The 14,925-nt window shown below is 42.6% G+C and overlaps 1 protein-coding gene across 7 annotated transcripts in view; it reads left to right on the top strand.

Moving 5' to 3' along the window:
- LOC111077337 (polypyrimidine tract-binding protein 1) overlaps window positions 1–14,925 on the top strand; it is a 159,876-nt gene that overhangs the window by 74,882 nt on the left and 70,069 nt on the right. For 4 of the 7 annotated variants that reach the window (XR_005967489.1, XM_041591656.1, XM_041591655.1 and 1 more), the window contains exon 4: window positions 8,867–8,908. The exons of the other annotated variants lie outside the window; for them this stretch is intronic. Coding sequence is in view for 3 of the 4 variants with exons in the window: in XM_041591656.1 (XP_041447590.1) it covers window positions 8,867–8,908 (42 nt within the window). In the remaining variant the exon portion in view is untranslated. The remainder of the gene's footprint in view (window positions 1–8,866; window positions 8,909–14,925) is intronic. 7 annotated transcript variants of the gene reach the window in all.

Genomic DNA, 14,925 nt, shown 5'->3' with positions numbered 1-14,925 from the left:
TAAATCAAGCAGAAATGTGGCACGTTAAGCGTAAAGCGTGTATTTTGCTATTGGATTCTGTGGCACACACTCGCTTGTGCTCTTTGGCTGCTCAAAGAATAAATCTTCAAGCAGTTAGGACCTACAAGTGTATCTAATGCTTCGTCTTCTGTATGTTTTATAGGTCTCTCCTTCATGATTATGATTTTCCTTCATCCTTTTAGAATCGATTTTGATAGCATACTTTTTGGGGCTACCAAAATCTGTCCCTTGGCCTGTGCGTGTGTCCGTCTGGGGAGCTCTTACAATTGCGCTAATCAGACAGACTCTATCCCACTCTAAGACTCTAGGACTCTCAGACTTGGTATACATATCTTTTTTGGCATACTCTCTGCTGTAGAGGCGGTGGCCTCTGCTCTGGCTCTGGCTTGGGCTTGGATTTGGACTTGGGGAATGTTCCGTTGCCTGTCGCTGACAAACAAATTAAAAAGTTATGACTAAAAACGATTCGCGCGCTGCTCGACAAATGAAATGAAATTTTGTGCTCGCCTCCTACCCGCTTGTGGACAGCCGCACCGCCTCCGCTCTTCTCCGGCACTTTTCCGCTCTCTGTTCTGTACTGTGCTCGCGAAAATGCCTCTGGCTAAATTTAAATTGCTTTTGTTGCGCTTTTGTAGTTGGCTGCACTTGCGATGTTCCTTCAGATGCTTCCTCCTGCTCTTCCCCCCTGATGATGATGATTTTCCTTCTTTTTTTTTTGCGCTCGCAAGTTTTCTTTGTTGTTTGCACAAATAGTTTTTTGTCGCTCGCCCGCTGCTGCTGCTAGAATGATTTTCCTTTTTGAATAGCAGGCGGCGCGTGAAAAAAAAGAGATTTTCCAAAACTAAATCACAGTCAAAAGAAGGAAAAGAAATGTACGAAGTACTCGTAAGTTTTTGCAGTTAAACGGGCCAGGGCTAAGCGCATTAAATGTGAAAGTTCCTCTTTTTTCACTGCTATTTTTTTTTTTTTCATTCTGTTATTCGCGGACAGAACTTTGGAAATCATTAAAAGCTTAAATGAGAGAGAGAGAGAGGAAGAGAGCCAGAGAACCAGAGAGCCCCCAGAGCTCGGGTATATGAATATGAATATTGAATGTGTGACTGACTGACGGACTGGCTGGCAAGCCATTAAAACCAAACACGCTGTGTGGCGGTGGCCCCGTTCTTTCAACCCTAAGCCAACTTATGGGGTTGTAACTTTGGCTTTTACGGCCACACAAAATGTTTGCCCTCCAGTGCACTAATCCAGCATGAGCACATGAGCACATGAGGAGCACCAGGCGCTCCTGGCAGGAGCAGTACGAATCCCAGACCAACTTGGGCCACTCACTCAAACTCAAACTAGAAGCGACAGAAAACTAACTTATTAATATGCAATGCACACTTTGTTGCTGTATTAATTGCAATATTAAATTTCCACTAATACTCGCTTAGCAGAATGCCAGGAGTCGAGTCGAGTTGAGTCTCTCCTTCGTGCCATACACAATCCACTGCCACTCTGCCACACACACCCGCTAACCCTAAAAAAAGTTGTGGCAAAAGTTTTGGCGGAGTAAAAGTGAGTTGAAAAACACCTAGAACCCAAGTAATTATTACATGTTTACGTGCGCCAGAGTCCGCCGTATCCCCCCATACCCATCCCGCTTGTCCTGTGTGTGGGAGTGTGTGCCTGGACCTCCGGCTTCATTCGGCATGCGGCACGAGTGCGCTGAAAAGCGATACTAATGATAAGTTTTGCCTGCTGCTGCCTGCTGCTTCTGCTGCCTGCCACGAAATGAACTCAATTTGCTACGTTTTGCATTACCATTTCCCTGCCACCATGCTACCATTCCCTCACTGCCACAATCGTTGGCGCGCGGACATCATTTCCATATGCGCCAGGTTCACGTGCAGCATTCGGTTGCCCGCAGCTTGATGTATGCGGCGTGGAGCAAAATGCTGCGTCTGGCAGCTGGAAATTGCACTGAACAAATGGAACGCCAGCCACCGCCAAAAAAAAAGGGAAATAAATATATGTTCAGAAGGTGTGCATCAGAGCCACAGAAGCAAGAGCCAGAGTCAGAGCCAGAGCCTGGCATCGATGCCAGCCAGACATAAAGTTGGCGCGAGTTTTGAAGTTAACCAAAAATGTACATACACTTCCACACACACAGCAAAAAAAAAACCACTGAGATTGGAATAGTTACACTTAGATTTTAAAATCTGTAACAATAGATTTTAGTCGAGAGTGGAAATAGTGCGAGAGAAAGTTTTTTCACTTGAATTTGGAAATCAAAATAAAAAAAATTGATTGAAATATATTTACATTTAAAATAAAAATATTTCCACTTAAAAATAAATATATTTCATATTTAAAATAAATATATTCCATATTTAAAATAAATCTATTTGTTCTTGTAAATAAATAAATTTCATATTACAATAAATATAAAATTTGTTGAAATATATTTAAATTGAATATTAAATATATTTAATTTCAATAATTTGAATTAAATATATTTTATTTAAATATTCAAATTAAATATATTTTAACCAGTTTTATTATTATTTTAAAGCATCTTACATTTAGGTTACAAAACACTTCTTAAATACATTTATGTTTAAATCAAAGTGAATTCTATTTAATTTCCCTATTTTTTTTTGTACATAAAAATGCCATATTTAATTGAAATATGGTTGTGTTTCTCCTGCCATACTTTACCAGTTTTCTCTGAGTGAACTCGTATTGGTGCACAGTGGAAAGCAATCTGGACGGAGTGCAGGTGATTTCATTAACTAGAGTTTGAGCAAATAGGGAGCAGGAGGAATCCTTTTTTGCGCGGTTGGTAAAATTAATTTGTTGAAAATAAGTTTGTGGTGGGTGAAAACTTTCCATCGCTCATGCGTTGTTAGGAGGGCTGGCAGGAAGGATGATGTTGATGAGGCTCCTCTGCCTTGAAGGCTGATTAATGTCTGCGCACAGACGGAAACGTCTGTCTATCCCTCGCTCTCTTGTCTAATTATTATTATAAGAGGCTGAAGACTGAAGACAGAATGTGTGTCGTGGTGCCTGAATTATGCAGAAAGTTTTATGCGCTCCTCTCCGCTCCTTTCCTCCGCTCTGTGCCACTGAGAGGCATAGAATATTTTATGGGCAGCATAAACACATGCTAATCACTAATTTGTGGCAACTCTCTGATGAAGCAGGACTGACGCTTAATTAAATGCAGTTAAGGAGCAGCAGGGCAGAACAATTGTCACCTTTTTGTCAACATCAACATGGAATTTAACGCTAAATGCAAATGCCAGAAGCCCAGACTTTTGATGAGTTGTGCAATTTCCAGCAAGAAAATAGAAAAGCAAAAAATGACAAAAGCCATTGTCGCCTTTTTGCCTTTTAAGCGATTTTCCCCCCTACATTTTCCGCTTTACAGCTAAAGAGAGAGAGAGAGAGAGAAGAAAAGCAAAGACTGCGCTTGATTGTCTGTGTAAATGCGGTGCCAATTTTTTATGCTCATAAATGCAGACATCAGGAGGCCACAGAGGAGGACTTTCAAGTCAAGTTCATTGTATTTGCATGGACCTCGTGCCACACAGGACTTGCTTCTGCCCCTTCTCCCGCCTCCTGGCATATTTTCTTGCTGTTTCATCATTTTCATCAACAGACATTTGCCTCATACGTTCGTGCCACTTTCCGTTCGCTCCTTTATTCATTCGTCAGTCAACAAAAAAAAAAGCATCAGCTAGAGTTCATATATATTTTTTTTTGTCTACTCCTGGGCTCCTGCGCTCTGTGTATCCTTTGTCCAAGTTCTCCAGCCTCAAAACGTTAACAGTATTTTTCAGCAGCATTTTTGAGACAGTTTGTCATAATTCCAGGGAATCTGCTACGAAGCTTTCTGCTCCTGCTCTTCCCACTCCTTCGACTTTGGACGTCGACGTTCTCTGACGTTTTATTGTGTCAACATGACAAATCGTCAAGTGTCAGCAGGGGGGCAGGCAGTCAGGCAGGACAGGCCAAAGGAAAGAGCAGCCAAAGTATGGGTCTTTCTTTATTTAATTTCTTGGGACTTTAATGGGTTAAATGGTTATACCCCTGGCTCTCAATTTATGATGTGCACCTTTTTGTGTGTTTTTTTTCCTTAGCTGGAATTGTTTCAGTTTCGATCAGACTGGGCCATAAATTCCTTATTTTGTGTTTTGTGTTTTTTTTTTTGCTGAGCCTATGGAAATTTATGAGCATTTTCATTTGAATCAATTTACTTTGCTGCCTACTCTACACGCATTTCCCTCTGTCCATTTTCCATCTATCGGATATGTGACTGGACTGTGAGGGGCCCAGGACTTATATTTATGACCAGAGAGAGACAGAGAGCAAAAAGGAGAGCTACGAAAAATTTATTCATTGAAGTTTTTACAGTCAACTAGACACACCTCCTCAATGCGGTTAGCCATCATCATCGTCATCATCCTCATCCCTCAGCATCTCTGCTCTCTCTCTGCGCTCTGCTTGCTCTCTGCTCTCTTCTCTTGCCCTCTCTCTGTAATGATTCATACTTCATCAAGTTGAACCCTGGACTATGGTTTTCCATTCACCATTCAGCATTCAGCTTTTCTCTATGGCTCTGGTTTTCTCCGTTTGCCTTTGGCTTCATTGCTATGCAAACTGCTCCCAATGGCCACGTTTAATGGTCAAGTGTGTAAAATTGCATAGCAAATCGTTGCCCCTAGTAGGAAGGGGACGAGCGAGAGTCCTCCGTACTCTTAGATAAACATCTTTGCCATCTGTGTTTCTCTTGTTTTTTTTGTTTGTTGGCTTTCACTTTGCTCAGTTCCTGTGTTCCTGGATGATGCTGTTTCCGAGTGAGTTACATATTGATGTGATTTACCACTTATTCGGAGTTGTATCTTTTTCTGGGGGGGGCTCTTCTGTCGCACAGTTTACTCTGGCAAATTGTCTTTGGAATTCAAGTTTGAATTGCCTGATGTATGATCTTTGGGCTGATTGAAATGTACTCATCTCTCGATCAAGGCCATAAATGATGAATATTGAAACCCTTAGACGTGACAGAACAGAACGAGAACCAGAAACTGTGCCATCAATCAATTATGCCCCCCAGAAGGGAGCAGGACTTGGCTCTCTGCACTCTGGCCTCTGTTCTTTGGCTCTGGCTCGTCCTTATGGTTGATTTCATTATAATTTCGATTTGCATAACCGAATGTCTAAGCAACAATTTAACAATGCCCACCCACCCACCACCCCCCCAACCCCAATGGGACCTAATGGTCGCTTGGGACTACTTGCCCACTGCCTCTGCGGAGTGTATCAATTTTGGAGGCCCAAGACCAAAGACACAACCTCCTCACATTTCATTAGCTTGTCAACATTTGTGTAGCTTCGAAGTAGCACCGAAGGATGATGGCCTGGCCATGTCTCTTTGACACTTCAGCCTGCGGCATGTGCCCCCCCCCAAAATTGTAGTTGCCATAGATGCCATTCTCGCACCCTCCCCACGCTCTACGCTCCCAAAATCATCTCTCGTTGTTGCTTTTGTATGCCCTAAATAGTTAAACTGCTTAGCGAGGCAGCTTGACGCCCATGTCTTGCGATTCAGACTCGGAATGGATGAGTGCGGGGGAGTGGTTGCTATGCAAATCAATTCTCCCACTTTGTGTTCGTATTTGCTTTGTGCTCTCACTCTCTCTCTCTCTCTCTCTCTCTACGGAAAGCACAAGTTCATTAGGCGACTCATCAACAGCAACAGCAGCGGCAACAACCAGGACTAGGCATCCATCCATTCAGCCATCCAACCATCCATCCATGGAAGGATATTTAGTTAGCTTTATATTAGGCCAGGCGCAGAGGCGTTTTGAACTTTGATACTACTACTCGCTGCAGAGATTTTCTAAAATGCTTTTGTTAATTTATTTTAATTGCCATAAACTGCTGCTGGTGGTGCTCCTGCTGCTGCCTTCTGCTTTGATTTTCATGTAAATTTTAAAGCGCTTTAAGAACACACACACACACACACAGAATTCCAGGTTCCAGGTAACGAGGAGCTGCTCGAAATCCTTTTTTGAACAAAAGAAAAAATAAAGGGAAATCATAAATTTTGTCCCCAGCAGCCATAAAAATGTAAAAAATCCCAAAAGCAAATATGCAATACGTACGCTTGCTATCGATATGGCCAAAATCTAAGGCCAAGCAGCAACCAGCAGCAGGAGGAGGGGTGCCACGACCACGACAAGTCCTAGACAAAAGGGAAGTAAGAATACAAGGCACGTAAGGACACACACACACAGAAAATATATAGATTTATCAGCAAAATGTTATTAAGGGGACCCCGCCTGTAAGTATGCAACAGTTTTGTGTGTGTGTTCGCTTCTTTTTTTTTTTCGGTGGTCTCCGCTGCCGCAGGGCCAACAGCACAACACAACAGGCAGCCAATTAGGCATACCAAAATCGGTGAAACAACCCACTGCCCCCTGCCCCGACCCCCGTCTCTGTATCTCTATCTGTGGTGGGGAAAACTGGTTAACTGTTGCTGCCACTTGGCTCCTTGGCAGCCAGCCAGACATGGCCTTTATTGCAGTTTAATAGGCAGCTGGCGCTGGCTGGCTGGCTGGCTGGCAGGAGGAGTGTTCTCTGACAGGCGGGGAGCATTCCGTGGGTGCTTCCGGGGGGTAGGTGGTGTGATAGATAGGCAAACGCATTAAGCAAATCGTAAATGTTCCAACTTTTTTTCCCTCTTTTCGGCGCATTGCTTTCTCGAATACCACTTAACGCAAATGATGTTGATATAGCCAAGGATCTAGCGATGCTACGGAGTGTGAGCCAGTGTAGGGAGTGCAAGGAACTTTCTTTCTTTCTTTCAAAACCAAAAGGAAATTCCAGGGAACACACACACACTTTTCCATAACTTGGTGTTTTTCTTTGCCGCTTCCCCCTGCCAAAAAAGTAGGCAACGCAAAGTCGTTGAGCGTTAAAAGCAAAACCCGAAAATGTTGTGCAACTTTTTGTGGCAGAGTGCGTGTACCTACGCGCGTGTGTGTGTGTGTATGTTGTTAGAACAAGTTAATGTAAAAGTATTTTTATGCTTTGAAAAACATTTGCCAAGCCAAAAATTATAAAGAAAATAATGAAGGAGGAAAAAGCAAAGAGGAAAGGAAAACAAAAAGTAGAAAAATAGGCAAAGCAACAAAAAAAAAAAAGAAAAAAAAAACGAAAGGCATTGGGGAAATCTTGCGGTTGTTGTTATTGCATAAATAAAATCAAACAAAATAAAAGCAACAGAAAAAAAAGCAACAGAAAGATGAAGCAAGAACAAACCTCTATTGCTGACTCGCTTTCTCTCTCTCTTCCTATCTCTCTGTTGCTCTCATGGTACACATCATCAATGTCAGCGAAATGCTGCGAGGGTTGGGTTCGTGGTCGTCAGCGTCATCGTCAACATCGTCATGGATCAGGCCGCAGGTCTGCTGTAATTTTGTTATAGGCACCAACGGCACGTGTATACGTATCTATGTATGTGAGTGCCACAACCTGCTCTCTCTATGGGTGTGTGTGTGTGTGTGTGTGCCTCAACCTGCGCTGTGTCGTTTCACAAGATAAATGTCTATTTAAATTGTCCCATGGCCGTGCCCTTTGTATCGTCGATTCCAATGCGGTGAGGGCGGGGAATGTCAATGGCAATGCTCTCCACTGCCACTTGACGGTCTATCCATGCCCCAGACCCCAGATCCCAGACCCCAGACTGTGCTCTCTAGTTAAATCTTTATTGTTATCATAATTTGCTTTTATCCGTGCTCAAAGCTTGTCGCTTGGCAGGTTACCTAACCTAACCCAGGAACTCCCTTCCTGCCCACCTATAGAACCGAACAGACAGACACCGAACCAAAAACGGAGACCGCCCCCCCTCACACACAGAGTTCACATTTTTATCGTAATTGTTTTCGTGAATTTTTTTCTCTCTATCTCTCTGGAATGAAGGAAGGAAAAGTGAAAAGCTGCGGAGAAAATGGAGCGTAAATAGCATTCGAGCTGCTCAGGCTTGTTTACCATTTTTTTTCTCTTGCTTTTCTCAGCTTTCCTGCTTTTCCGCTTGCTATGCAAATCAATAAAAGTTGATAATTGAGATTTCTTTAACAAGATTTTGGGTGTCACAATGACAGACAATAATGATGAAGGCTCCTGTTGCTGTTGCCGCGTTTGCTGCGCCCTGTCCTGCCTGATGATACAGCTACTGGGGGTGGATACTGGGGCACTGGGGAATTATTAAAATTATAAGTACCGCGACGCGTAGTCAGCAATGTGGCACTCCCCTGAAATCTAGAGTCCTGTGTGGCAGCGACATAAATTATAATTAGATTGGAAAGTGGAGTTCCAGACCTTGAAAAATGATATGCCAACAACCAGAGGGAGTGAGGGAACGTAGGCAATTTCCTGCCCCACCAAAATAAATGCATCATTAAAAGATTTAAAAGGGAAATCTATATCATAGAATAATTATATTGCTCATTAAATGATTTTTTGTTATTATTGTTGTTGTTGTACCATTATATATTTTGTCTAGACTTTTGATTCTCTCTCTCTCTCTCTGTCTGTGTCGTGCTCTTCTTTGCATAATTTATTTTTATTTTTGTATCCCGCTGTCTGCCTTTGTCTGTCTCCCTCTAACTAGTAATTGTCGTATGAGATTTGATTTTGTGTGCCTCTCTAGACTAATACCCCAGAGATTGTTGTACTTGTAATTCCATTGTCTATGTCCAAATGTCTAGAGATCTAAGCCTAAGTCCCGCCTCCAACGGGCACCCAAAAACTCAATCAAATGACTAACCGATTTCTCAAATTTCTATTTTATTTGCAGGTAAGGATCGATGAACAATTTATATATAAGCTGAACTATTTGGTAAGCGTTTTATGGCACAACCAAAAAATTCCAATTCAATTTGTCACGAGCAAAACGTATCTCGCAGGACCTCTTCTTTTTTTTTTTTTTAACCGATTGGGTTCTGTTCATAAAAAATCTCACTTCATTTGGCATCTTGCGGCGGGCGGCAGTCGAGCAACAATTGTGTGCCATAATTGAATTTTAAATAAACCTTCTTGCCACACACAGAGGATAGAGCGAAAGAGAGAGCGAGAGAGAGAGAGAGAGGCACGCACACGTACTATAGTCGATGGCGGAGTCGTGTCTGGGTATCCTTTTCCTTGCCACTTGTCTACGTTTTTTTTTTTTAACTGTAAATAAATTTCATCGAATTTCAACGACAGCCGACAGCCCCAGACAGCAGAAGAGAGGACTCTGTCTTGGGCCCCCGCGCTTGTGTCCCGTAGTGGTGTTTGCCGCATCCTGCGCCATAAAGTATGCAATTTTATTTCAGTGCGACCGGCACTTACCTGGCTGACTGCTGCCTGACTGCTTGACTGCCATAAAATATTTAAGTTTACATTTCTTACACACACACCAAACGGAAGAGGAGTAGAAGCTCCCCAGCTCTTGCACCTCCTAAGATGATCCTTTTGCCTGCAAATGGGAGTCTGCCGTTTTTATAACTGAATTTGAACAGTTCTCTCCTTGACCACACACAGAGTTCTCGCAGTCCTTGCAGTCCATACATGTCTGGCTGGCTCTAATATTTGTTTTGCCATTGTCAGAGACCTCGGACACGGACCTGAACCTGCTCTATTTGTCCAGCACTTGACTCTGCGAACCTACTCCAGAGCTCTGATTACCGGCAATTTCAATTTTTCCTTCCTCTCTCAGCAAATATAATTAAGTCAACACACACACACACACATCTATCTATCTTTCTATCTATCTTTATAGAGAAAAAGAGTGAACCAGATGCATATGCATTTTATTTAAGAGTTCAATAAGCAAACCTGACAGCCATTAGGTAATTAATTTAACACTTGGCCACTAATTGGCTTCCAATTACCAATTGAATCAAATAAAACAAAAAAGCACAGACACAGACTGTCAGTGGGTGAGAGAGAGAGAGAGAGCTGGAGAGATAAAGTGAGAATCCGACAGATACGAAAGATAGCCAAAGTCAAAGAGTCATTAGAGCCATTTGTGGCACATTCAGGGTCAGCCATGGCAGCCAGGGCAGCCATGGCAATAGTTTCATCAGGAAACCTTACATCAAAATCGCTTCAATGAACTGGTCAAATGTGGAATAGGTCCCGACAGAAGCAGCAGTAGCAGTAGCAGCAGGAGAAAGGAGAATGGAGAATGGACTGTGCTCTCAAAGCTCACTGAACCAGCTCGAAATTAATGTGCCACGTAAAAAGGGTAATTTCTGAAGCCACGTCAAAGGTCCCTGCCACCGAGAGCTTCAAGCTGACTTGTTGCGTGCCTTCTTGGTCCTTTCTTTACTTCACTTTTGGCCCACTTTTCTACCACTTTAACTCCGTCCTTTCCCCTTTTTTTTCCTAGTCAAAGTGAAGTCAAGTGCAAAGGAAAGTAAAATATTTTCTTGGAAAAAACTGACAAAAAATTCATACAAAAAAAAACACAAAAAAATATAAAAAACTTAAGGGTATGCCCTTTGCTGTCATACATCGACGTAGCTTCTGGGGTAGCCAATCCTTGCTTTAAAATCATAGTAACACCCTGCCAAAAGGGTATCCCAAAGAGACCAGAGAACACACAAGGGAGAAACTTTTGTGATGTCCCCCTCATTAACAGGAAAGTGTGGGAAGCCCGCTATATCCTGGCCTCGGCTCGGCTATAAAGGATGGCTGGAGATGCGTTTGGCGCCCGCCCGCCTTTGGCATTAAACTCATTAACGGTAATTGCAACCTTTTCTTTTTCTGTTTTCTCTACTTTTTCTTGACGCCGCCGCATTGCCTCTCGCGATGCCTCGCGTCTCATTTTTAAAACGCAATTTTGTTAATTAATTTTGTTCGCACATGCCGCCATGCCGCATGGCTGTGTCTGCCACCCAAAAAGGTTGTCTCTTCTGAGGCGTGTGTCGTCTCCCTCTCGTTAGCACTAGCATTAGTCGATGATTTGGCTTTTGAATATGTTGTCAATCAGCGTAGAGCAACGAGGCAGTGTAAGAGCCTTGGCCTCATCTATCCCATCCATCCAGCCATCCATCCATCCGCCACTTGTAGCTGCGCGGTTTTCACTTTCGGCTTTTCAATTACAGGAAGAAAAAAAAAAAAAAAGAACGCCCCACAGCCAAACATTGGACAGGGTATGGGGTGCAGTGCGGTACGGTACGGTAGCGTTTTCTTTGGCTTTTTCGGAATCAAAAGGCAGCCCAGGAACAGCGAGCAGCCCGCCTCCTGTTGCTGACACTGATGATGATTGTCGCCGGGGGGGAACCATAGCCAAAGAAAGTGAGAACGAAGCTCTAGCTGGAGTGGAGTACTCTCTACTCTCACATTACCCTCGACTGTGTCTGTGTGTGTGGGGGCACAATTTGTCTTGCGGCCAAATGTTCTATTATCAGTGGCAGAGAGAGTGCCCTGAGAAGCGAAAAATAATATCCTCACTTGCACGGTTAGCGTACTCCGAAGATGTGCTTCCCAGATAGAGTACAGAGAGCCCCTCAAGGCAGTTAACTGAATTTGAGTGAAAAACGAAAGGAAAAACTCTGAGTGTGTGTGTGCCAGCAGCTTAAGGAGCTTCTGTGATTTATAAGCATGTGCTCTGGGGGCTAACCTTTCACGTCCACTGCCATACGGCCACACCCCTTCAGCGTGTCCGGGCGTGGCCAGACCCGACCCGACCGGGCTAGACCAGACCCCTTTTTATGGGTCAGTGCAGCAGCGGCACAAATACAGAATGCTGTCACTGTTGTTGTAATCAAGTTAATTGCAGGGAAAAAAGAGCGCGAGACAGGCGCCTAAAAAAGAGAGAGCGAGTAATTATGAGTAATTGCTATTAATATAATAAAGCCAGCGAGACCCAGAGAGCTAGCCAGAGGATGACATATTCATAGCGCCCAATGGCACGCAATGAAAATATAAAAAAATTTCCAAAAAAAAAACAAACAAAAACAGGGGAAGTCGAAAATTCGACGACAAAATACCTCATTCCTAGGGGAATTATCGACATCTAAATTATCTAAAGGGAAAATTCTAAACCAGATGTACCCTTTACTCAGTTTCTATGCGATATGCCAATGAATCCTAAAAGTATGCACTAAAAAGTTTGCCAGGTGTTCAAAGAGCCAAATTAGTTTGGTTTATTTTGGCTTTAAATATGATCCGATCAATAAAAGTATCTACAAACGAGGAAACGAGTTAAATTCTATGCAGAAACAATTTGCGATTATTCATATAAAATGTCAAAATTTTTGTTTATTTTGCCAATAAAAAAAAGGCAAAAATAAAATATTTTGTCGGGTTTATTCCAATTTATAAGTATGGTGGATATGTGATAGACTCAACCAAGCCTACAAATTAATTTTTATGCCGTGCATTAGATCATTTATACCTTTAAAAGTGTTGTACTGTCTGGTCAAAAGTTTTTTTTGAATCGTAAATTAAAAAAAAATGTAATTAGTCACATTATACCCTTGTAGTTGGTTATTACCAGGTATAAAATATACCAGAAAAAAACAGGAAAAATTATTCACAGAACGGAACAGAATACATTTGATTATAATCTACGTCAACAGCAGCAGAAGCAGCAACCAACAGGCAACAACCAACAACAACGAGGGTTGTTAGCATAGACAAAGCTCGAAAATTGATATTAATTTTTTCGCTTCTCTCTGTTTTTTTTTTTTCTGTTGTTTGTTTCGTGCCATGGAATGTCCATAAAAAAATTTACCTAGAACAAAAGAAAGGAAAGCGAAAAGAGGCACAAAATGTTATGAGCCATTTGAGCGCCTTCTTATCGGTGATACGCCTCTCCTCTCCCCCAGTCCTTATACGCCTCACAGAAACCGCAGCAGAAACGTAAAGCCACGAAACCAAACCGCGGAAAACACCGTGGGACGCAATGTGTTGCCTTGGCATTAATTTTTGCTATTTAGCAGCAGCCTAAGAAAAGAAGGAGAGGAGAAAAAAAATATCAAATTAATTAGTGAAGCTTTTTGTGGCACAAGTAATAGCTAGAGCCAACAATTTGGATAAATGAAAAACCTATTTTCGGTCAGCTTATAAAGCGACAGGGAAACAAGGGTCTAAAAAGGAATGCAAGGGAAGAAAGGGACGAAAGGGAAGGAGCACAGCCAGCCAATGAGGCCGAAACTAAATGGGCCATGACCAATTGGAGAGCAATTTGTTAGGGCTAACAATGGGCTAAGAGTGGTCTTGTGGGCTAAAGAAGTGGGCAAGGGTAACTGCATTTCGATTTATGGTTTTCAGAGGATTCAGGACTCACATAATTATATGCAATAATTAAGCAGCATAAACCATTCCATGTGTGTTTTTGTGTGAGCCCAAACAGATGCCATTTGTCAATCTGACATTGATAAAGTCTTTTGGGCTAGATTTAGGAATATGTATGCCCTGTTTCGGCTCTGCTGTTTAGTTCTCCATGAAGCCATAATGTGTGAGAAAAGCGAAATACAATAAATGTTGTGTCGCTCTGACACTGCCACAGCCAGCGGCAATGACTAGTTCTCAGAGTCGATTCTTCGAATACCCTTTGCAGATCGTTGAGATTGGATCGACATAAAGAAGGTCATGTGTAGATAAATTCCAAAAGTATGCACTGATTGAATATATCAATGAAAAAATGGTATTCCAAAGGGAATTTACTTTGATTTAAAACTAAATAAAAATAATAAATAAAATAAATAAATTGCAGACTTTAGCCAGGTGTTCAAAGAGCCAAACGACATAACTAATTTCCCTATAAACAACAGACTCTCCCCCCTCATGCATGACAAACCACTGACAAAATTCGCATTACCCTCTACAAAACAAAGGGCATAATGCTGACTGTCTCACTGGCCCCGAGGACATGTTGATTCGCACAAAACAAACTTCATTTGTGGCCAGAACTGTGGCCAGGATTTTTGTCCTTGCCTGTGGCCCTTTCTCTGCTGCTGCTGCTGCTGCTGCTTGACTTTTGCTTAAACGCTTCAATGACTTAATTATATTTTGCGTAATTGTCTCTAAATCACAATACAGCAGTGGGCTGTCCTGCCACTTTCTGTGGCAGATATGCTCGTAATTAGATTGTGTCACAGCGCACAAAAGTATGCAACACATTTATACGCTTTGTTTCCAGGGTAGCATGGGGGATGGCTTTTGTGTTAGCAGTGGAGAAGGGGCATGCTCTATAATATTTAACTGCTGCACGCGGCACGTTTATAAACCAAAGGGAAAACTATTTCGAGGGGGAGAACCCCGCACCCGAACCCAAAACAAAAGGATAGGAAAAATGGCAAAGACCAAAACCCAAACCCAAACCCAAACCGAAAAGAAAACAAAACAAACCCAAAGAAATGAAGAGAAAGTGCTGCAGTCAAAGTTTTTAAGTGTTTATTTCAATTATTGTTTGGCTGTGTGCCTGCCTGCGCCCTGCCCCATGCCCCATGCTTCCTTGCACCCATGTTTTTTTTTGTTTTTGTTTTTTGGCTGCACGCGGGCACAGTCTCAGACAGACAGTCAGAGGGAGAGAGAGTGAGAGCAAGAGAGTTGGTGCTCGCGGGGGCAATTTCATTTTCCGCATTTTGTGCTGAGCGCAGTAAGGGAAAACAATAACAAAAACTAGTTAAGAAAATGCAAAAGTTTTTAGCGTGAAAGTTCGCCAGTGTCTCGGTGCAACGCCCCCCAATCCCTTGTGTCCCCCACACGCCCTTGTTGCTTGTTGCTGCTGCCTGCCCATCGCAATGTTGCAGCCCTCTTGGCTTTGTTTTCATTTTCATTCACGTGCAGTTACTCAATTTTGGTGCTTAACGAGAAAGAGTAGCAGAAAAACAGTTGGAGAACAATGCAACTGGGAAAAGC

This window comes from Drosophila obscura, unplaced genomic scaffold (genome assembly GCF_018151105.1).
Source record: "Drosophila obscura isolate BZ-5 IFL unplaced genomic scaffold, ASM1815110v1 contig_150, whole genome shotgun sequence".
Classification (NCBI taxonomy): domain Eukaryota; kingdom Metazoa; phylum Arthropoda; class Insecta; order Diptera; family Drosophilidae; genus Drosophila; species Drosophila obscura.
The sequence above is the reverse complement of the archived record's forward strand: the minus strand, read 5'-3'. Positions and strand labels throughout refer to the sequence as shown.